Source organism: Symphodus melops, assembly GCF_947650265.1.
Source record: "Symphodus melops genome assembly, chromosome: 15".
Lineage (NCBI taxonomy): Eukaryota > Metazoa > Chordata > Actinopteri > Labriformes > Labridae > Symphodus > Symphodus melops.
Genome location: NC_136705.1, coordinates 6419472 through 6444408, shown reverse-complemented (window position 1 = coordinate 6444408; position 24937 = coordinate 6419472). Strand labels below are relative to the sequence as shown.

At 42.7% G+C, this 24937-nt stretch overlaps 1 protein-coding gene across 1 annotated transcript in view; it reads right to left on the bottom strand.

Moving 5' to 3' along the window:
* The window catches only part of slc30a6 (solute carrier family 30 member 6), a 50944-nt gene extending 32951 nt beyond the window's left edge, over window positions 1-17993 (bottom strand). Inside the window, exons 1-4 of the mRNA XM_079362782.1 lie at window positions 17761-17993; window positions 15967-16013; window positions 14471-14557; window positions 9518-9602 (exon numbers count right to left, since the gene is read on the bottom strand). Coding sequence (XP_079218908.1) covers window positions 9518-9602; window positions 14471-14557; window positions 15967-16013; window positions 17761-17944 — 403 coding nt within the window. The 5' untranslated portion in view covers window positions 17945-17993. The remainder of the gene's footprint in view (window positions 1-9517; window positions 9603-14470; window positions 14558-15966; window positions 16014-17760) is intronic.
* Between the last annotated feature and the right edge of the window lie 6944 nt (window positions 17994-24937).

The following is a 24937-nucleotide window of genomic DNA, read 5'->3' as shown; positions in this document are numbered from 1 at the left end:
ATTTAAAATGTTAAGTGTCAGGATACGATTCAATTTTTAAACTTATATTATCACAACCACTCATTCAAACGCATCGATAAAAACAAACAAGCGTGCAGATTGAGGGGCTGGATGTGCTAACCACAGCAAACATCAGCTTGGTGTCAGTGGTTCCGGTAAACAGTAAACTGAGACCAAGAACACAAACGCACACACACACACACACACACACACGCACGCACGCACAGTGGGTCGTGGTGTCAGGTCAGCTTTTGTGCGCTGCAGATGTAAACTAAAAGCTTTTATTGAACGTCTCAACTGCTGAGGTGAGGAGGAGGAGACAAGAAAAATGAGGAGGAGGAGGAGGCTGCGTTTGAAGAGAACGGCGCGGGCCACTGCTGATGGAGAAACATGAAACTGGACCCCGAGAGCTACACACACCACAGACATGCGTCGCATACTCAGATGGAAGGGCATGATCACAGTACCAGTGATCACAGTTTGTTTTCTCAATGTTAACACGCATACACACGCAAATCATTTTCCTTTCATGAACAGACTTAACTGGAGGCATATTGAAAGCACTGAAACCACACACACACACACACACACACACACACACACACACACACACACACACACACACACACACACACACACACACACACACACACACACACACACACACACACACACACACACACACACACACACACACACACACACACACACACACACACACACACACACACACACACACACACACACACACACACACACACACACACACACACACACACACACACGATCATGGCCCACACAGATAGTTTGTCATCGTCACATTATGTCAAGAAGCTTCTGTCGATATGAAACCATAGCAGACTAAAATGGATTCTTCCGTGTCCGTGTGGGATTTGGGAGGCAGCTGGCGGTGATATGTTAAACCGAAAAAACACAGCCACTTACCCCGCCTCATGCCCCCCTGTGCCCTGACCCTGTACCCTGCAACCCCCCCCCCCGCTGATAATAATCAATGTAACATCATCTGTTGAAACAAAATGACCATTAGCTCAACTAAGTGCTGGCATGTTAAAGGTTCTCCAGCTGACCTGGAGGCTGAATTTATCAAGAAATCAGAACAGGCACGTGTCGTGTATAATCCAGGGCTCGAGGCTTCAAAATAGAATCTCTTTTTATCACCATGATTTCTTGACTATCGTCTCTGTAAAGGGTATGAAGAGCAGCCGATGTGTAAGACCTCAAACTTTTCCTTCTTTTTTTTTTCCTTTGCTTCAACCCTCTCTGCCAAAGACGGAGGGTTTTGGGTGCAGCCTGTGAAGCAGTGTCCAACTGTTGATGGCGACTTATAGTGTGCAGGGACAACGCAACACTCCCCTTTGAATAAAAACCAGTATGTTGCACAGAAGTTCCATAAAAGGCAGAGATAGATCGACGTGACTTCATGACAAGCAGTGTGTGGCCTCGCGCTAATCTTTGAAGCTAATGGCGCTAGCTCAAACTGTGTACTTGCAGAAAAGGATATGAGCAATTATTGAATGGTCATAATTATGGCTGTGACTTTCAAGTGATAACATATTGTGACATCATCAGAATAATGAGGTGAATATTAAGGATTATGAACTGCTGATTCATTGATTATAACAACAGCAACGCTGACATTTTTAATATGAGATCCATCGAGAACAGAGGAACCGCTGCTTGACGAGGATGAAGTTTCATCAGCATGAGAAGTGGGGATGAATGTCCTTACTTTCAAGCAAACCATCGGTCATCGGTGTGTTCCACATCATCCAATGAGAGGATGCTGCATTTTACAGTTTGGCAACACTGAACCTATTCGACATGTTTCATCTATTTTACCTGGGAACATCAATGATGCGATTGTTCTTTCCTTGGTTTCATACACTAAAGAAAAAATTAATCGTACTATCAATGATATTGATTCAATATACAAGTTATTTAGCTTGAAGCTAAGTGCTGAGCAGTCAGTGTACTGTGCTTTTACAGTGTGTTGTCTCCCACGGTGGCAGAGCTACAGACATCAGACTATTTAGGCGATCGAGTCGCAATGAGAGCAAAGCAGATGTGGTGGCTTAAGACACACACACACACACACACACACACACACACACACACACACACACACACAAGGTTACTGGGTGTGTTAGCTGAACTGAAGGCCCCGTGGGATGCTCTGCTTCACCAGCTGTGTTCTGACACACAGGAACATCAAGGGCCTGGGGAAAACACACACACAGATACACGCACACGCACGCACACACACACGCACACATACACACACACATGCACTGCTCCAATCCCATTGGTGCAACTAAACAAAACAAACATGGATATGTACACATAAAAATCAAAAGGCAAGCCTTTTCGTGGATAATTTTTCAGTTTCAGTCTCAACACTCAGATATGATCTTGTATTTTAAGAACACACATTTCTATCTTTTATCCCTAACTGTCCAACATCTGCGTGTGTGTTTCAATGAACAACAAGATGAACGTATCTCGCTCTTCTGTGTTGACAAGGATGAGAAAAGAGCAGAGGAGAAGAGAGAGGGAAGAACAAGCAGGAAGAGGAGGAGGAGGGGAAGGGCTGACTGAAGAGGAGGACGAGATGCCTTTATTGGTCTTTGGAGCAGACACTTGACCTGGTTTCTTGGCCCTGCTCTGCGATGAAAACAGCTGGAGACACTGAGAGACACGGGGATTCACATGAACACAGGCAGACACGTCGACAAGAAAAGACTCGAGACGTGTGCAATAATTCAGCACTTTTTTTTTGAAACACGAGCAATTGCCGTGATTTCAACGTGGAAAATAGTGATCCGAAAGTTTGCAAACAATCATTACACATCGGGCCTTACTTTGGAAATGAGCACCGACTATCTCACATGCTCCACATCACAGTAGCTGCTTTGTGATCGCACGCTGTAGGATGATATTCAAACAAAATGTACAAGATGCATACAAATATGCAATGAGTGGATAGGGACGTGCTGAGAGGCTGGATCTGTTGCTGCTCACAAATCACTCCTATGCAGCTTTGCTAAGTTACTGTTCAGCACACTGCGACTTCCTCAGAATCAAACAGAAGTGTCTTTTTTTCTTCAGTGCATGTCGGTCAGTTGGAGACATTAGAGCCTCACATCTCACGCCTACTGTGCATTTCTACCGTTACTTTAAATGAAGCATATCCTATATAAAATCTAACCCCCCAACCAACACACACACACGCTGTTGAGATGGGAACCGCCCATCAGCTAGAGAGTGAGAGTGAGAGAGAGAGAGAGGTGAGTTAAGGTGAGACACAGCTGAGAGGTTTGTGATCGGGTGTAAGGGACACAGAGAGGCCCGTCTCTGTGTGTTGAAGAGAAAAAAAGAAGCTGACAGATTGACGGAAAGACACATTGATTTGGTGTGTGTGTGTGTGTGTGTGTGTGTGTGTGTGTGTGTGTGTGTGTGTGTGTGTGTGTGTGTGTGTGTGTGTGTGTGTGTGTGTGTGTGTGTGTGTGTGTGTGTGTGTGTGTGTGTGTGTGTCGAGGAAACAAAAAGCTGATGGCTTTACTTTGTCAAAAGGTTGAAAGCTGATCCAGTTGCCCACTGCACAATTTGATATGGGAAGACTGGCTTTACAGCACACAGACTCACAAACACACACACACACACACACACACACACACACACACACACACACTCCCAGTTCTGTAGGATCATCATCAGCTTATGTTTCAGCAACATTGCAACAACAGCTCTGCTTGAACAGCACTGACACACTCCTTGAGTCTGGATTTGAGTTGGAGTAAAACGGGGACAGTCGTCACTTTAACACACGCAGCTCAGTGTGAACAAAGGCTGCTTCAGGTGGAGGTACGTAGGGCCAATCAAAGGCATCAACACTCAGTTCATCTGTTCAAAATAAAAACAGTACAATCCCTGATAGTTTCGTAAAGGATATCTTTAAAAAGCCTTTAAGTGAATGGATGTATGATCAGATGTTTCACTCAGAGCGTCTGTTTTCAAGAGAAGCTGAAGTAAACGGAGGGAGACACCCTGATTGCGTACAAAGTGATTCATTGGTTTTTCTGTTTGATCAACACTGATACAAAACAGATTGACAGAACAAGAGTAAGCAAGTAAGTACATTTTATTTATATAGCACTTTTCGCAGGCAGAGGCCACAAAGTGCTTCACAAACAAAGTTGCACAACAGAGAGCGAGCCGTGGCACTGCCAGTCACAGGCGCCATCTTGCATCCTTCCAAAAAACAAAGTGCTTAAACCTCTGACCATGGCAGCATTCAGGCCCAGAATGTTCCGTGTACATGCTGACAGGCCTTTTTAAACGGGGTTATTTCTGATAGTCTGTACAAACAGCTGTTTAGTTTCCACCACTTTAAGTGTGTCTACTCTCTGGGTCCTACTGTTTGAACAAGACATGGTGAATAAAAAAAATGAAATAAAACCTTCTATTGAACCCATCTCCCATCAAACACAAGCTGCAGATTATCTGCTGTGTGCTTCAAGCCATCGTAACCGACATCATTCCTATGAAATACAAATTGCTCAGTTCAGATGACATGACTGTTAATTCATAATGAGTCATAATGAGTCATGATTAATCACTGAATCCTCCAAATTGCTGACTGGGTGAAATGTTTGAAGTGACGTTCATCGGGTGGACAAACTGGGTCCTCATGAAATGATACATGAATGCACGAGTGTTTGCCAGAGCAGGACTTTGTTTCCTTGTGGAAAAAAAATGCTTCAGCTCCAAGAAAATTTGAATAGTGAGTGCCAACATTTCCAACACCATCTACACGAGGACAACTGCTCTTGACGGGGACACGTACGAACTGTAAATGTTTCGATTGATTGATACATGCCGAGCTTCTTCTTCAAAGTAGGATAATGTAAGTCGGTCGCACACAGTCATCCTTCTTTTGACATTATTACTGCCATTTGACCATTACCCACATATGGCACACTGTCCCATAACTAACATACACACCACACAGAGGGGGGGTTAAAATCAAAGGGTCTGCATAAGCTGCACAATGATTATCTCTTTGAACAGCTTCACATGTCAACTAAGGGTTAACCGCCTCAGCGCTAGCCAGGCATAGAGTCCATACGGCTGTGTGTGTGTGTGTTTGTTTGTGTGTGTTTGCAAATATGAAGACAGACAAGAGGAGAACATGTAACAGATTGCTGTGTGTGTGTGTGTGTGTGTGTGTGTGTGTGTGTGTGTGTGTATAAAAATGGTATACTGTGTGCATTAACTTGACTGATAAGCCGTTAGCTATGAGCTAATGGGGGCAGAGCAGCGTGTGTGTGTGTGTGTGTGTGTGTGTGTGTGTGTGTGTGTGTGTGTGTGTGTGCGCGCATGTGTGTGTGCGCGCATGTGTGTTTGCATGCATGCATGACTTGCTGCAGCATGTGCAGGAACTTGTACAGTATGTACATACGAGGCTTTATCTGCCTCGGTGTGGCAGTTGGTCGGATACATGTAATTACACTTGCACAGGGGGGTCAGCAGGGACTTATAGTGTGTGTGTGTGTGTGTGTGTGTGTGTGTGTGTGTGTGTGTGTGTGTGTGTTGGTTGGGGGGTTAGATTTTATATAGGATATGCTTCATTTAAAGTAACGGTAGAAATGCACAGTAGGCGTGAGATGTGAGGCTCTAATGTCTCCAACTGACCGACATGTGTGCTGAACAGTAACTTAGCAAAGCTGCATAGGAGTGATTTGTGAGCTCTTTCACTGGAATCTGCCTGTGTGATTTTTTTTTGGGATATATACTTCAGATGAGGGAATCCTACTAAAGTATTCACACCATTAATATTCTACATGAATTACCTATATTTTGTTATTTTATTTTGAAAAGTCTTTTGAAGTTTCCCAGCTAAGTCAAGACTCACTGATGACCACGGGTTCAAGACACAGCACAATGACCTTTTTATCTAGCCTAACAGAAAATAACTCAATAAATGAAAATTAAAGACGGTGTCTACCTTCATTAGGCAGGACGGCGTTGACACAGATGTGTGTCCACATGTGTAGAAAGCACACTTGTGTCTTTGAGGTGCATACATATAAACATGCAAAGCAGACGACTAATGAGGTGGAAGACAAACACTGAACGCTCCGCATCATAAGGGCTCACAAACAGCTGAGGGCATCAAGAGATCTCATTGGCCCTGACGTGTACACACACACACACACACACACACACACACACAGCCATAATAAGATATATAGCTGCACATGGAGATGGAAAAACAGGCAGTTTATTCTGTCAGTGAAAGTGAGTAAATTAAATCAACCTCAGTTCAATCGGTTCATGTGACAGCAGAGCAGAAAGGACAGCGTGCAGACAATCTCCAGATAAACAAACATGATGAGCTATACATAACAGATATACTGGGCCAACTTAGATGGCCTCTACTGATATTGATACATGAAAAGTATGGTGTTAATGTGGGTCCAGAATGAAGCAGCAGATAGAGTCCAAATGTTTTTCACAACTGGATCGTTTGGGGATTTGGGTTGGAAACAGACGACATTTTCCCCTCCCTGTTCCAGTTTGTTAGGACTTAACATCGAAGTCGCACTCAAAACAAGTAGGTCACGATCGAGGAGGGCTGGTCTCAGTTTGCTTTTTTTTATTTTTATTTTTTTTTAATCGAACCCTGGAGCGGTTCGTTTGCAGTGAGAACGCAATCCAACCAGCAACCAGAACAAATAACCGGTTTTCTCATCACACTGGAGTAGTAAAAGTAGTACTTTCAGTAGTAGTAGTACAGCTACAAAGCAAAGCAGACGGAAGAAGAGGCTGTGTGTAATGGCTTCAGGACAGCCCTTTGTTGGTGTGGGCCTTTCACCCGCTTTATTATACTGCAGAGTGAACACAAAACGACCCCTTAGGGAAATGCAACAATGTATCATTTTATCATCGGAATGGGAACAAAGCAAACAAGCTTCAGGTGTGAAAACATCCTGAGAGCGGCTGGTTGTGCTGATCGCGCTGAAGAAGACTTTCTACATGAGGAGGAATCAGACGGACAGCACTGAGGCTGGACCGCCGTCTGATCCTGCTGTTCTCATCAGGCCAAGTATCGACGTGTGTGTGTGTGTGTGTGTGTGTGTGGGGGGGGGGGGGGGGGTCGCCTTCCCCGATGTGTTCGATACCTCCGTCCTTCCTGTCTGCATGACACCCGACGCCACCGGTGTGGGTATGTGGTGTGGGTATGTGGTGTGTGTGTGTGGTGTGTGTGTGTGTGTGTGTAGGTGTGTGTGTGTGTGTGTGTGTGTGTGTGTGTGTAAGGCTTATTCTGCAGTATTTGCAGGCAGAGCGGGCGAGCAGGGGTAAGGTTGCATGTTGATCTTTTCGTGGCAGCTTTTTCCTGAGTGATGGAATCCCTGAGAGGATTGAATGTTGGCGACATACACGAGCCTGGCTGACCATCAACACTGCGAAGCGGTCTCATTGCATGCAGATGTTTTACCCCTAAATTGAAGAGAGGTACAGAGACGGGAAAGCACTTCATCGTGCTTACGTACTTTTTCCAAAAACAAAATGTCTGAAGGCCCAATGTGCGTGTAATATAACAGATGCATTACTCTTTTGTTGACCGTGTGATTCTGTTGAACGGCAAATTTAAGGCAAAAATTCTCATTAAAAGCGTCGCGTAGCTGATTTGAAGTGGTCACCATCTTGGATCCACCGTCTTGATGAAGACGCTCCACATGAAAAATGAAACGTTTACTGTGATGGAGTATACGTGAAAAGAATGAGGTTTTGTCCGGCGTGTCTCCATTCTTCCCCAAATGTGGTCCTAACTCCAAACTAGAGCTGAAACGATTCCTCGAATAACTCGAATAATTCGATTACAAAAATTCATCGAGGAATTTTCGCTTCCTCGAGGCTTCGTTAAGTTTTTTTTTTTTTTTTTGCGTCATCAAAACTTTGGTATGAGTATAAAACACGTTTAATGTAGCTGCAGCTACCTGCTCCTCTCTCTTACACACAGCGCTAACACGCACACACACACACACACACGCACGCGCACGCACACACACACGCACACGCGAGTGCGGCGTGCCCCTTTTAACTTTTAGTCAGCACACAGTTGATCCGTGATCCATACGACCGAGTCGTGAACACGTGATCCGGTCAAACGGTCGGCTTTTCTCCGTTCACTCTCTCCGCGTTTGCAGCTAACATAACGATAGCAACGTCCTCTCACAGTCTCTGTCATAGACGCGTCTCTGGTCTCTGTAGTCTGAGCGCGCTGCAGGAGCAGACAGAGATACACTTTTAACAATATACAGGCTGATTATATGAAATGTCTGATGTCTTCAAAGCTAAATCAACACAGAACTTGTTTGTGGAATAATAATTTAGCAAATATGTATTTAAAGTTTCTCAATTTCCTTATCTGACATAATGATTGATTCTGTGATTGATTCAACAGAACATAATGCTTTCTCAATTAAATGTACAGATGTGTCGGCTACACAAAACAGTATTTGTTATTTCAGCCATTAAAACATGGTTGGCCTGTATTTTTCATCTACCTGCCGCCTTGACCAGTGAATCAGAAAGTGAATTTGGGACCCTGTCAGTAATATGGTGAGCATCATCAGCAGCTGTAGAGCAGAGGTGGTTGGCTGTAACAAGCAGGCGTTTCCATGGTAACTGCAAAGAAGCAGGTTTGTAGGGACGACCCAAGACGAGTTAAACCTTAATTAAGCAAAAGTATGATTTATTAGATTACTCGATTAATCGACGGGATATTCGATAGAATACTCGATTACTAAAATATTCGATAGCTGCAGCTCTACTCCAAACAGTTAATTCCTACTGATGTTGAGTTCAACCACAGTTAGAGATTTGGTTTTTTTTGTGAATCATAAATGTATTTTAAACCAGTTGTTTAAAATTGGATTTGCAAGACGATGGGGGAGAAAAAAAAAAAAAAAAAACGACAGATGTGGTCTGTGTGTTCGTAGCACCACAGGGTGAAAACAGACGCTGTGCAAGACTCTGCTTTAACAACATTCCCTTTACAGTGCCATATTTTAACTGAGGTGACGAGATCCCGCCCCCCCCCCCCATCACGCTGTATACACACACAGACGCATGCAAACACATGTGCAGCGTTCGTAGCAGGATCAGTCTACCTCCCTCCGGTGAGATGACCCTGCTAACACACATTTAAAGACTTGTTTATTGTGTGTGAATGTAGCTGCAGTACCACACACACACACACTCCTGTGTGCATTTGTGAGAGTGTGTCGCTGTCAATCAGAGTTCACTGTGTGTAGACAGGTATCTCTGCCTGTTAGTGTCTCTGTCCACATCTTAAGGTGGGGTTTTTTTCTTTGTGTGTTTCTGTCAGTTTGTGTACATCTCTGTGCGTCTTTCTGCATCTCTTCTGTCCCTGTGTTGGTTTAATGTGTTTTTTTGAAGGTGTTTTGTGTGGGTGTGCGTGTGTGCTCACCCATACTGTTGGTAGAGCTGCACCACATCAGCAGACAGCCGGTGCACAGCAGGTTGAGAGCCCCGAACAGGAGGATCCTCCATGACTGAAAACGACAACAAAAGAACCGTTAAAGAAGAAGACTCAAAGAAGCAGAGAGGCTCGACCTGTGGCTCTGGTCACCATCAGGGGAGAAACACTTTCTGAAGCATTATTTTTTGGGTACTAAAATCCTTTTTTTTTTTTTTTTAAATCACTCAAGAAATATCAAAATGTGTTACTCTGGGAAAGTTTAAGAAATCATGTTTCCACAAAAGAGCGCTGAGAAGATCATTTACAAAAGTCAAAACAAAGTCTGCTGAACTTCAAATTATTCAGCTGACACTTCCCACAAATAGGCCTGTGATTGGTGGATGTGGAAAAACGGTTTACGAGAAGAAGAGAGAAAAAAAAAAAAAAAAAAAAAAGTGACCTTCCTCATAGAAAAGCGTGCTGACACAAAGCTCCTGCAGAGCTGAAGATGTTTCATGCCTCTGTGTTCACAGGAGGAGTTCTGTGGACAGGGTTTCCCCGGCTGTCAGTCAGGTCGGTGTAGCCGACTCTCTGGCAGGTGACCAGCTGTCCTCTTATCTCAATCTAAACCTACAAACCGACTCAGCGCTGCTGATGGACAGCCACTTTCTTGCCCTGGGGTTGACCTGCTGTGTCGAGTGTTTGGGTGAATTCTTCAAGTAAGTGAGGTCTGGCCGTGCTGCCAAACATGTTGACTCGCTCTGAATCGCAGAAACACCAGCTGAGGGGGAAAAGGTACTTTCAGAGAATGCAGGAATAGAAAACAGGCTGTGCAATGAAAAAAAACTACATCTTTGTTTAATTTCTTAATTTGATCAACGGAAGGAAGTTTGATCTTGTTTTACTCTCAGTCACACACTCAGGCCTGAGCCACACACACACACACAAAAAGGACCTGTGGACACGCATTAGTGGAGAGATGTCAGAGCGGGGCTGCTACGCAGGGAGCACACCAGGTGCTGTGCCTTGCTCAAGGGCACCTCGGCATTACTAAAAAAAGTGACATGACACCTCTCCAGCTACCAAAACCAACATTCATATTAAGGGCCACATAGGGACTTGAACCAGCAACCCTCTGATTCCCAACCCAAGTCCCTACAGACTGAACCAGTGCCGCCCAAATTCTTTGCATTCCAATCAAATTATTAAATTAAAACTACAAATCCACTGACCAAGAAGGAGATGGTAAGTAGCCAAACTATGAAATACTAAGCTGAAACAAGTGGTTGTCCTTGGTTTTCAGATCCTCTGATGTTTACAACCCTCCTTACTGATTCTGAGAGAAGCAGGTGTGACATTAAACCAATGCTGCGGATAGTGTTGAAGAAAATGTGCTCTACATGTTTTTATCCATGACGTACATGGAGCCGAGTTTTCAATGAAAAATATATATGACCCCGAGTTTAAACTTGCCCTCAAAGTAGAAAGAGAGAGTGAGTCTGTGTGTCAGATGGAGCAGAGACAAGGAAAGGAACAAGGGAACATGGACACGTGTGTGTGTGTGTGTCTGTGTGTGTGTGTGTGTGTGTGTGTGTGTCCAGCCCTGTCACTTCGTGTTGGAGTCATACGCCGTGGTGGGGAGCGCAGAGTGCTGTGAAATCTACAATTACTGTGGTGTGCTGTGTTATGACAGCACTGGGGCGTCTGGTGACAGCACTAGCCAACAACAGGCATGGGAGACCCACAGTGTGTGTGTGTGTGTGTGTGTGTACGCACATGTGTGGATGTGTGCGAGTGCTTACAGGCGTGCACATGTCTGTGTGTGCAAACAGAGAGACAAGCGCTCTGCCCAAAACATCCCCCCCCTCTTTCACGTACACAGAGCGCCCGGAGGACAATGCACGTTGTTAAATCCTTGACGCTCTGCTGCCCCCGTCTGTCCGTCAGCGGCCACGCCCGGCTGTCCGGCGGCGTCGCTGCGAGCCGGCATATTGAGGTTACATGTGACATCAAAGCGACAGAGCTGCAGTGCCCGTGCAGCAGCTCCGTCACCAGGTGCTGTAATAAATAAGGAGCCCCCTGCCCATGCCAGGACAGATTACATCATCGCTGAGCGCCGCGGTCTGCTGCGGCATCGGCGGGCAGCGCCATGCAAAATGTGTGTCATGGTGGTGAGTAAATACATGACTCGTTTTAACCTCTAAAAGGAGAGAGGCAGAGCAGGAAGGGGGAGGTCATTGTCTTCCTGATTGACCCTAACCTGCAGCACGCCGCCGCTGCCTCCTGCCAGGATTTACTTCCAGCAGCAGAGAGAACACACACACACACACACACACACACAAAAACATCCTCTCCCATTCTTTGTCTGCTTGGATCATAGCTGCCAGAACTATGTGTCTCCAGGGCAGCTGTGTTCCCCTCTCAAAATAAACATCTACTTACATAATGAATCAGAGCTGTGCTGGCCTGTTAACAGAGGACACAAGAGTTCTCTAACTCCCCTCATCTTTGTTGCAAATAAGATGACGTCAGGTCCTCTCGGTTTCCTGTCCTGCAGTCTTCCCTCTGCTGACGGGCCTGACGTCTCCACTTTCATCTGAACATTCTGTTACTGCAGGAGAGCCTGCTGAACTAAAGGGAAGTCCAAGTGTACCGCACCATAGATGTGATGTCTCATTTTCACAAGGGTGGGACTTCAAAACAGAGCTATAATTAATACCTTAATGTTTTTATCTGCTGAGAGAAGAAAGACTTCATCAACAGCTTCAGCAGTTTTATACTTTTCCTGTTCGAGTCATCTGGAGCCGAGTCTCAATCTTTGTCTTTATCGCTCTTGGCTAAACTTTCTATTCTGGACGAGCGTCTGATTATCATGAATCGGTGGAACTCATTCACAGGAAAAGAACTTTTATACCTTACAAAAGTCCTGTTACCAGTTTTGTGGACCTGAAACCCAGAGAGCCGACCTCAGAGTCCAGCTAAGACCAAACTAGTAGAAAACAGGGCAGGAACTTAAAGAGAAGATCGATCACGCAAAGAAGATACAACAACATACTGACCAGGGATCCTTTAAATCATCCCAACATTAATATTTCACAATGAATGTACAACACGTGATCATGCTTCAGGAAGTACAGGCACACATTTGTGCTCGGTGTCAAGCAGCAGTCACCACTCCGCTTCTTATCTTCAGCACACAGCTGAAGGATCACGCGCGATTTCTCCACGACAGATTTCAGCACTAAAACCTCCTTCTGTGTACTCACTACCTGGAATCGACTCGGTCTTAATGCAGACACAAAAGAAAGACATGAGACGATGGCGACGGCGTGCTGAGGAAGAACATCTCATCGTTGGCCCGTTTGAACTATGTTTGGCCCCTAAGCCGTGTACAACACCGTGTAATCCAATCCAAGGCTCTTTGGGAAGGCAAGACCCCCTGCCAGCACCGGGTCAAAGTAGATTATGGTATAATAACACTGACACACACACACTAAACTATTCTGAATGAGATCCTTCTCCGTACATTATCACTGATACACATTCTTAGCTTGGACTGTACATCTGCTCCTGTGTTGTTGAGACCACCGTGTGCTGAGATCCTCCAGTCATTTCAACTAAACATGTTTTGTTTTCTAAAGTGGTAAAATGAGAAGCTTGGATCAGCTGTGCTGCATCAAAAGTAGGAGGGACCCCAACAGACCTTCTAGAACAAGCTTAACATGCTCACCTTTACAAATGGGCTTTATGTTACTAAGCTGTTATTTACATGTAAGGGACTATTTCTTCGGTCTGAGCGAAGTGAGGAGGCAACAACTAAAGATCTACCTCGAGGTCACACAGGAGAAAAACAGATCGGGGTAGGTCCATTGAATGCATGATAAGAGCGGTCTGGTTGTCAAGAGTACCTCATGAACCAAACTCAAGTGCATCCACAAACCGAGGCTGTGAGGGATTAACACCAAGCGAAGACACACCAAGGATTCCTTTTCATGGACCTTCTTCATGCCATGCTTAGTCCTATATGAACATAGTCAGTGTGTGCTTGAAGAGGTGGGCCATGAGGAATGTAAACACTTTGCATCAGTCGTTTTTGAAAACGAGACTTTCCTTTATTATTGACGGCAAATGAAATGTCTGCAATTAACAAACATCTTTCATGAACATCCGTTGACTTTCAACCTACGTTGTGTTTCTCCCTGTTTGATGTTAAATGACAGTCTTCTACACTGTTATTATTCTAAGTCTTTTTAATAAAGAAAAAAAAAACGCTGGTTGGTGACAGTTAAGGATAAGACTATCAGAGTTCAGAGACCTGTTGTGATCTTGGCCGGTCTTGAAATCAAACCAACAGTCAAACAGTAAATTAAAATGCAGACATTTATTTCATACAACCGAGCATGAATCATACCGCCTCAAATCATTTACAAGGACACTACTGGTTTAGTAGAGGAGTACAGTAGTAACGGTACATCTGGTGTCACTGTGAAAGAAGGTTCATACGGACGTTAAGACGCTGCAGCCAAACTGTCACTGATGCTTCCAGTACTGCAGCAGGTGTTCCTCAAGTGAAAACACAGACTGAACGGCTGATTACCAAAACGAGAGTGTAGCTTTTACATCGGCAGGCTGCCTGCCCTGGCATTGTTTAAAGGTTCAGGATAACACGCAGCTTAGGAGGAATCTGTGAAACAGGCCGGCAACGCAATTCACTGGAACATGGTGACCTACAAGACAAACAGGATTACTGGAGGTGTTTGGGTTAGTCTGTGCAGGAGAAACAGGATCCATACAGCCTAAAGGAGAATGGGATTATAAAGAAAGGACTCTCTAACGACGAGGGAGGTTTCGCGGTCCAGTTCAAAAATATGACGACACCCCCCCCCCCCCCCAAAAAAAAAAAAAAATCAAAATCCGAAAAATAATACAAGTCATATATGTAATGATTTTAAAAGCACTTACCCGTCTGTCTGAGGAAACCAGTCTCAATTCCTGCACAAGTTTCCCAAAGATGGATCTGTGCGTCTTCCTGAATGGATGAATGGTTCCCTGCAAATGTAAAGACATGAAAAATATTAAAACTAACTTCTGAGTGATGAAAGAAAATGACACATTTTGATGCAAAAAGAGTACGCAGCAAAGGAAAATCCAGCTTTAGTAATTCTGTATAGTTTGCAGAAGTATCCAGAAGAAAGAGCGGACGGTCAAGTTCATCAGCAGTCGGAGGCACATTGTGACCTACACTGACATCAGGTGGACAGTGAGTGAATAACAGCTCCAACATGATCATACAGAGGATTATTCAGGCATGACTTTTTTTCCCTTTAAAGACGTTTACAACAGAGGAGGGGGGGGGGGGGGGGGGTTAATGAAAGTTACCTAATCAAAGCAAACATTTGCAGTATTTTATTGTTATTATGATGTCCCTAAACATTTAAAGTTAAAGCATTCAAACATTTTCAACCACCTTATTATTTCAACCCTGGTTTGACTCCAGCACAATCAAATCTAAAGAAAGACTTTTTAATGGAATCATTTTCCATAAAAAAAAAGGACACATGCACGATGCTGATAGAAATGCTGGGGAAAGGGTTTCTCGCCGTTAGAGGTAGCAGGGGTAATAGTTGGTTCCAGTTAAACTGGGAAGTCGGAAATTCCAAGTGCCCAGTTGGAAGTGTGGACTGGGACGCCCCCCTGAAGTCGTATTTACTACTTGGAGAGTCGGAGAAAATTTAGTAGCCCGAGTAAAACTACATACATCAACCGGACGTTAAAGCTGTAAAAGTAGTTTGTTGGCCACTTAGATCAGTCACCCAGTATCGTGTAAGTTCTCTGTGTGGACGTGTTGTCATGATATTTTTGCCTACAAACTATCAGGCAGTGTGTTGTTATCGTCTGCTTTCGCTAACAAAACAAAGGTGCTCCTGGAGTCCATGTTGCTCTTCCGACTTGCAACTGAAACACTCAACTCGGGTGCGACGTCATTCCCAGCTTCGAAAGTCGAGTTCTGAGATACTTAGAACGCAGCTTAATAACAGAGCTGAGGGGTGTCAAGGAAAGTTGGGAGCAGAGGTCACGTTGATACCGTGTTGGACTCAGACACACAGAGGATAACAGCAGCCGACCGACAGCGACCAATGATTCTCTCACTACTCTTCAAGTATGGCATTCGAAAAAAGGGTTGTCTATCAGAGGGTAAAAGGTTATTGTGCATCATGACATCCTTCGTGGCTTCAACCGACAAATCAGTGTCACAATAGTACACCCCGCTGTAAGTCTTCTTCAGTTTAAGTCAAGTCTGAGTTTTCTCTCTCTGGATCAATCGTGGCAAAAAACAACAACATAGAGACAACAACATAAGCTGGAGGGCACTGAGAGTGGGGAGGAGATAAAAGATTTTGGGCAGTGAGATAAAAGATTTTGGGCAGTGATCAAAAAAAAAAAAAACAGACACTCACCAAGACGTACGTGTCCTGTTCATGCTTCTTCCTGTGCAAGTTGACCTCTGAGGAAGAAAACAGACACCATTTTTAAGTGTAGTAACAACAATTCACAACCTGGTGGGGGAAAAAACACGATTCTAAAATTCCTGGAAGTCTGACAGACTGACTGATTTTAGTGTAAGTACAGATGATCAAACGCTGTGTTGTTGGGGGGTTTTTGCCTTACACAGAATCAGAATTGCTTTTTATTGCCAAGTTCATTTACATATACAAGGTATTTGTATTGGTGCAAAAAAACAGTGAACATGCGAAAATAAATCTGGTCTTATTCTTGGAGATTAGTCCGACCATTTTTTCAGGAATAAAGACGTTTAAAAAGGAGAAATACACTCGCAGCAAAAGAACGTCACTGTCTAAACCAACTGTCCAGGTCACCTGACGGTGGCACAGACAGACTCCCTCTACTCTCCACTGTCCTCACACCTTTAGCTCTGACACAGTACACGGGTTTTAAAAGACAACAGCTCTATTCTCTTGGGATGCAGCGAGTCACTCAACTCACGATACGATCCTCTCTTGATTTATTTGAAGAGAATCTGGAGGTGATTGGAGCTTCTTGTGGTGCTGTTGATTAAATGCTGCCTCATTTTGGTTGTGCAATTTGTGAAGTTCTCTGTCTTGTTGTAATATTTGCACACCGTTTTTGTCTTTCATTTTCTGTCTCAGGAAGCCAAAATGCTTCCACTGCCATGATAACGCCTGCGTATTACAACTAACCTCCTCTACTCTACAGCTGCTGACGCTTCATTCTAATTCTAATGCAATTCCTTTGTCAGAGAACCGATTTGAACCCTGACACTTTTGAATCGATTTCTTTGCAGCCCTCATTCAACAGAGTAATTTAAAGAGAAGGCTGTGGACATAAAAAACTGATCTGCGCAGCAGGGGTGAATAATCTTCGTGGATTTATTTATGCAAATGAACTGGCCCGGATTCACTGAAAAAGAGCGTTTAAAAAGGGAAAGAAACTCACCGTGACATGCATCACTCTACTCTTTGACTACCCCAAAACAAAACATTGGCACATCCGAAAGTCTGTTTTCAAGTAGCACCGACATCTGAGTGAAAGTAAAAAAAGAAGGACCACTTGGTTCGAGCCACTTCTCATAGGACAAAACTATCACTGTTACACTCAATGTAAAAACACAGCTCATTTTCTCACCCCTGAAGAGGTCAAAGAATTCCCATCAACAGCATCAAGAAATAAGTACCATCACTGTCTTCAACTTCACATGCTCACACTTAAAAGCCCGAACTACACTCACATGTGCACAAACAAGACCTACAGAGATGCATTAGTGGAGAGATGTCAGAATTACTGATATAAAGGGTTTTAACGAAGAAAATATGGCAGAATCATTTTCTCAGATGACTCAAGGCATCAAGTTTGCATGATGAGTTTGAATAAAACACAGAAGTCAAGTACCGCTGTGTTGTGCTAAATTGTTGTGCATTTTTACTGTCGTTTAAACGCTGCCGATAATTAAAACATCAACTGCCTCAACCAGCTGACAGGAGGATAAGTGCTAACTAATTAGCTATTCACAAACGACACACACTGGGCCACAACAACATGAACTACAGCCGACGGTAACATGAACACTGTCGCTATAAACAGCCCAAAGCGGAATAAAATGACAAAGCTCAGCCGACGTACACAGTCAACCTCAGAATCAGCTGTTAGCCTCGGAAGCAAAGCCGCCTATTTGATTACGTGTAGTTAGCTGTTAGCCTGTTAGCATAACAAACCTGAATCGTTGATGTTAATAACGTCGACTGACGTCATGTCAGGTTTATCCAGCGGGCCCACTTTCCTCTCGGTCACTCCTGACGGCACCACGTCCGGCTTCGGGCCGAACTTTCTGGGGTAAAATTCCCCGGCACTGTGGTAAGATAGACCCGAAGACGTGGACATCATTCCGTCCATCGCCATTTTGGACTTCCTGTACCCATAAGCCCCTTCTTCACGGCTGCGCGTGCGCGGCGCAAGAGTCAGTCCCACAGATCTGTATCACTGTGCACGAAATCTTAGCGAGACAGTCCACTTGTCATTGAGATCGTGTTTTTCTTTTTCCCTGATTTACAGCATATGGAGGGCGATCGCCCCAGTAAAACAATGGATGAAACTTTGAGAAAAAGTAAAGGTGAAGACGATAGCAATCAGTACATACTTTTAGTCAAACAAATTGTATTTTACTGCGGTCTAGTCCGCCGCTTGAATTACAAAATACGATGCGAAAAAGTCTCAGGGTAACAGCCAGGGACATGAAGATTTTTTTTAAATAAAATATTGAATATGACTAAAATATCAAATCTTTCAATGCAATTTGAGAATCAATCTCAAATTTACATTTACACCAGGTTAAAAATTGGCTCTGTTCATCTACAATGTAAGACCAAACAGTGAAAGCCTGTTTAAAAAAATTAGTTGTTTGAACTAGGAAATTCAAAATAGTTATTTCAATTCTATTTTTCTTTGTTATTAGCACACATTTTTAGTTTCAAGCTAACAGTGCCAAAAACATGCTTCCACCAAACTTAAAGGAGAGTCCGTTGTATTTGCTCCTGCATAGTCACGGAAAAGCTGTTCCAGACACGCAGAGTAACCTTTCCACTTCAGCCTAATTTAGACAAAGAAAGGAGATTTTTTTTTCGTTTGTGGAGGCAAATGAAGACTTTTAGCCAGTGTCTTACCTTCATTCAAACAGTCCAACACAGCTGCCATGTTCTTCAAGAACATGTAGCAGCTTTCAAACAGGTTGGTGCAGTTCAAAGTTACTTTCAGTTCAGTTACATAATAAAAAAAAAACCCTGTAAGACAAAACAAAAAAAAGTTTAAGCTTGGCAGAGTAAATGGTATTTACTGTTGTTACATTTACTTTTGCATTTTAGTTGCTTTAGAAACTTCTTCTATTGCTGGTCAGCAAACAGATCAGCAGGACTCCGAAAGAGTATTCATTCATAAAAAAGTATGAGTGAAAAGAAGAGGAGCGTGACAAATTGAAGCGTGACAATGTTGTATTTCGTTTGGGGCCCCATGTGTTGTGATGATGTTGGACTCCTTTATGTAATATTGTGTGTTTGTGTGTGTGTTCGATTGAAGTTAAATGTACGTGTGATTTTTTTTTCCACACAATGATGAATGGGGATTTTTTTTGTGTATAGATAAAACTTTGAGGCCCCAGAGTCAAATGAAATGTCTGAAAGAAAAGGGGCGAGGGAGAGAGAGAGTGAGAGAAGGGGGAGGTTGGACAGATTATGTTGAGAAAGCAGAGAAAAAAGAGTGCTATCGAAAGCCAACCCAGCAGAAGAAACAAGACAAAAAGGATTCATGAGGGAACAAGAGTCACACAAAAAAATTGGTAAGAGAGTAAGTCAGACACACTGATTTATTTTTAATTTGTGCAGGAAGTGCCTCAGACTGCACTGTAAGACTACAAGTTTTTTTTCTCCATCTGGCTTCCAGCCCTGAACAGCCTCTGGATCTGTTTCCTGCCACAGTTAGTAGCCGTTGTGATAATGCCCCTGTGCAACATGAGCATTTCCCAACTCTCAGCTCATAATTATTGTCAGCACAGTGTACATGGGAGAAAAATGCAGCTTTTAAATGTGCCAACAGCATCTGGCTTCATCAGGGCCTCTCATTGTGTTGATTTGTTTGATGTGTAAATCTGCAACGTGGCTGTAAAGTTAGAAATAAATGAGTGCAGCTGCTTGTGCCCTGTCCTAGTTAGAAATATTGGATCAGATAAGAAAGGAAATAATGACATCGAAAACTCCCTGTTGTGCAACACAACCACGTTTAGAATAAATGTTCTCAAACGCCTTATCTTTTTTTAAACGTGAATTTTCCCTGAAAATGATTGATGTCATTTTGGGGGGTCTTGGCGAGTCTGACTAGAGTCCAAATCATATGACTTGTGTGTAACTATAGGTAAAGTGTAACTAACAGTTAGTTAAAGTTTTATTTTGAAATCCATAAACTCCTGTCATTTCACTTCCTGCCTTCAGGAAGACATAAATGTCAATATTGCAATTCTTTAGAATGCAGAAGCTGTGAATGTTCAGCTGTATTAGTTTAATTATGGTGTTTCTCTTCATTAACAATTATTGAAGCAAAATCCAAAATAAATGCATGCCATTTATTTTTCTGTCATTAAAACATGTTAACGTGTGGGGGGAACAAAAGCGATCCACACCTCCCTTGTGCTTATGTTGCCTCCTAACTGCAGCCTGTTGGGTCTAACACTGGGCTCCTGGATTAGCACAATACCTTCAACGGTGTTAAATTTAGACACTGTCACAATCAACACAATTTTTGCCTGGCTTTGTAAATCGCATTGTGTGTACTAACGTAATTTCTAATCATAATAATGTTAGAGGTTAACAGTGGATAACAGCAATGGAAGAAACAAAAGTTAAAATATTGCTTGTGTTATTTAAAAACCTTTATTACTACCATCACATCCCCAACAAACAAAGGTACTCACACGTGATTCTGTGCCATATTACAAAGTGTCTGTGCCATTTATCTTGTAAATTGAATTCTGTCACTTTCAAGTTACTAAGAACAACAGTGAAGACATGCCACCAGAATTATCTTTTCACACTCTAATGGCTATAATCCATGTCCCTTTTCCAATGTAATTCTATTTAGGTTTGGCCTCACAAAAAAAAAAAAAAAACAGTCAGAAGTCGGGAGCACGTCTGCTACAATGCTATCTTTATAATGCTCGACTAAAATGTCACACATGCGACACAGAATTAAGCAACATGAGAAACATGTGACTGTACGACAATGGTTTGGCAGATGAAAGTATTTCAAAGCCCCGCACACATCACAATACATTACACATCAACATATATGGACATACATGAACACACTGTCAGTCACACTCATGGCTAGAAAATTCCTGATTCTTTTAGAATGTATCTTAAACATTGGAAACCAAAATTATAGAATAGCATCTTGACTGTGTGACCACAAACTAAAAAATGAACACAGCTTTTAAAGAAAACACAAAAGTAATACCCTAACAATAAACTTCCAAATTTGTTTTCTGTTGAGATTCAATTTCAGCTTTACGTATACCATTATACATAAGGGCATTGATATTGTTAAGCCTTTTTAGCGAGACCTCATCACCAGAAATGGACATCAGTGATCCTCTCTCTCTGAACTGAAGCTAATCCCTGCAGAAATGTTCAACATCTGGAGGAGGTCACGTTCCACATTTCCAGTGTGGAGGCCTCCTAGCCATACATACTGTACATACCCATGAGTTTGTATTTAATGCTCAAACTTTCATATGTTTCTGTGATGTTCAGCCTCCTCAAATAAAACCTCAATAGGAATCAGCAATGAAAATAATCATCACAGTGTTCCTATGCTATATCAGGTCACAATATTTAAACTAGGCTTGAAGACTTCTTTGTTTTCTGAATGGGTCTGAATGCTGCAAGTGAAGAATTTCACTTGAGTCAATGATTCAAGGAGAGGATGTTAAATGAATTGCTGTAATGGACAGAAACATATCCAATCACTTTTAGACTTCCTCATCTGAATATTAATTACTAAAAACCTCTTTTAAGTTTTCACGAGATTGAGTACCTGGTCTACAGCTCTTTATATAATAATGAATAACCAATGTTATGTTGTAAGCACACACATTGATGTTTTTTAACTCAAGGTGGCAAAAGCACTCAGATGATGTCATTGTTTACTGAATTTCTCGCTGAAAAATAATAAAGCATTTCTGATTCTGCGTAAAAAACACTCACCTCTGCATTCTGCATTTAATTAACCACATCTTTCCCAGAGATTTCCCAAAAGCTCAGAGAGGCTCCACACTTACCTAATAAAAAGTTAAATAATTGTTGTGCTCCAGAAAATCTTTAGAACCAAGCGCACGACTCAGAGACAGTTTAACGTTTACAAATAACAATTTATTGGAAACGTGACTCGGGGTGAAATAATTGTGCAACACGATAATTAATGTGACTCTAGTGAACCCTAAAAACCCTAAATCCAAACGCGTGACGAGGAGCCAGATCGGACACACGAGACGACACGGGGAAGACGGAGTCGCAGGAAGGACGGGAAACGGGAACTACAGAGAGGGCGAAAACACAAGAGGTTAACAAGCACGAATAAACACAAGTATCCAAGATAACTAGAAGCGCGAGAGCTGACACTGAGGTACAAACCCATGGAGATGAAACAATAATCTGGCGCTGGCTTCCTGGACGGAGCCAGTTTAAATAGCCAGTTGATCAGAGTGGAAGCACCTGTGACCGCAGTTGAACCTAATGAGATGATTAGTGAGGGAGGGGAGACACGAGGGAACTGACAGACAGGGAAACAACACAACAAAACTGCACGTGGAACCCCAAACATGACAATAATGCTGTAGCCTCAAGTCAAATTTTGGTAAAAGCCAAACATAACATTAATTAGCAACATTTCCTCAGTACGTTTTCTTTTCTTTTTATTACAGCAATGCAGTAATTTCAACAAGAGATTGTTGCACACTAGTTTGTAGTTATTAAACAATTATGCACTAGAATTCAGAAGACATGAACAAAATGTAACATGGATAATGTACGACAATATTCTGTATCTACAAACATAATCCATCACTGAGTCCAACTCATTTGCAGAGGGGGGCTATTAAAATATCACCTTGTGCTTGTTGGCTCGTCTGTCCTCTAAAACATATGGACAGACTTCAGATGTCGTGAAAGTGAGAATGATTACCCAATGCATTGTTTGTAATTCTCGTTAAAAGGTAGAGTTCTAGGTAATTCAGGTTTGTACTCAACCTACCAAACATTCTTTCTTGATAGAGTAATAACTCTTTTGCCCCACAGAAATCGTATTTCTCAGAAAGAAAACAAAGTTATTTCCCTCTAATGCTAAATTGGCAGGATATAAACCATATGAACAGCTCTGGGTCCAAGAGTATTTGTATGAATAATGTCTCTAGGATGCATGCCAGAAACGCTTGTGATAAAGGATACCTTTGTCGTAGTCAGTCAGTTTTTGTTTTTTATTCACATGTTCGAATCAAACAAATGAAAATAGAGTACAGTTCACAGTTTATAATAAATAAATGAGAGTCAGAAAAAATGGTGGCAAGTTGTTGTAATTACAGTACAAAGACATTTATATGTTAAATCTTATATTCAATAACAATTTTGTGCCACTTGCCACATTCAAACCTGCTGCCACTGCACCAAGGACTATACACTGATGCAGGAATGAGTCCTAAAATCCGGAAGTGAGTTAGCATTTTAGCGCCATGGATTTTGAATGGGTTTCTGGTTAGACGCCTGAAATAAGATCTGTGGTTAACACAAGCTTAAGAGATGTTGATGTTTTGTTAGACTTAACTATATTAGCTAAGACCCCCACTTCTGAATTATAAAGTTTTTACGCATACTGAAAACGCTGTTTGCTAACAAGTGGCTAAATGAGACTGCAGTGGTTGTCGGGGAGATTAAACATTATTAAGCTGAGAAGTCTCTCACTAGTCCTCCTTACAGCCTCTGGTCATGTTTTCAGACTTCTTTAAAAGGTTTAGGTTAATGAAGAACTTATTAAGTTACAGTTTAGTTAGCTTGTCAAAACCGCTGATTAGATCAATGAAGTATAATGGCTGTGGCATCAAAATCAACCGATTTTGTAGTTCGCTTGGAGCATAACGTTAGCTTTTTATTTCTCTCGGTTGCATTCACGCCTCAAACTTCATAAAAGTTGTGTTCATCTGTAAAGATTATCCGGCTGAACAAAACAGATATGCATCAGAAACATGTTTGCCACAGAGCTTATTTTCTGCAATGAAGCTACTTCTGGGTTGGCCTACAAAGTACATCACTTTTCCAGTCTAGAGCCTTTGTATATTAGGTGTGTGACATAACTGCGAGGCTATCCAGCACCTTTTACATTTTTCACTGACTGGTACAAGTTGCGTTTATTAAATGATTGCAGCATATCCTTGCGTGGAGTCACATTAAGGTTGGTGTCAACAAATAGACGAGCCACAATGACATCTAATTTAAATGAATTACCGAAGTTTGACACCCCTGAAGAGGTCACTCTAGCTCACGCCAATTGACTAGAAAGAATGGTGATTGCACAAGTAAGGATGTGGCTTGGGCTTTGAAGATGCCTTAGCAGCACAGGGCTTTATGGGATAGGAGCCCCTCTCACTGCCAAACTCTAGCCTGGTGGAGGAATACAAATGTGCCAACGCAAGACTGAATATAACACTCACAGAATCCCAGGAACCCATGGTAAGAGGCGCAGGAAGGGGAGAGCAAAGCAACAACTCTCGCCACAGCAGTGCTGGATACAAAGTCCCCTCTCTGACACCAGGGTATAGTGGACCGCATCCAACAAAACTAAGGTTTAGAGCAAATAAAACTACCTGTATAAAGACTACTCCAACTGAATGCCATAATTTGTTGTTGGAGGAAGTGTGCCACCAAAGAGCAGCCAGGTTATCCAAGACCATGTCCTAAGCAAAGCATGGCCATAGGTTTGAATTTGTAGAGAGGAGGCAAACTTCATGGCACTCGGTGTGAGCTGTGGAGAAAGCAGACAAAAAAGCTTAGCTTCCTCATTAAGGTCACATGTCCTGCTGCCGTCAGTTCACTGTTCTTTGTCAGTTGCAAGACATCACTAGACAGATATACCTGGAGACAAAACCCAGTGCTGAGGTATTTGGCTGCTGAACTTGAATGAGAGCTGCACAATTTCAGAAACGTGTTTTACACCATTATATTGGCACAGATTAATCAGAGGGTAGCTGACAGCTCGCTTAACCCTGCAAAACCCAAATATAGAAAAACACTAGCAACATGTTTTTTTAGCTTTATATGTTGTTGTAGGAGGCCTATGGTGTATAAATGAAAGAGTTTTCAC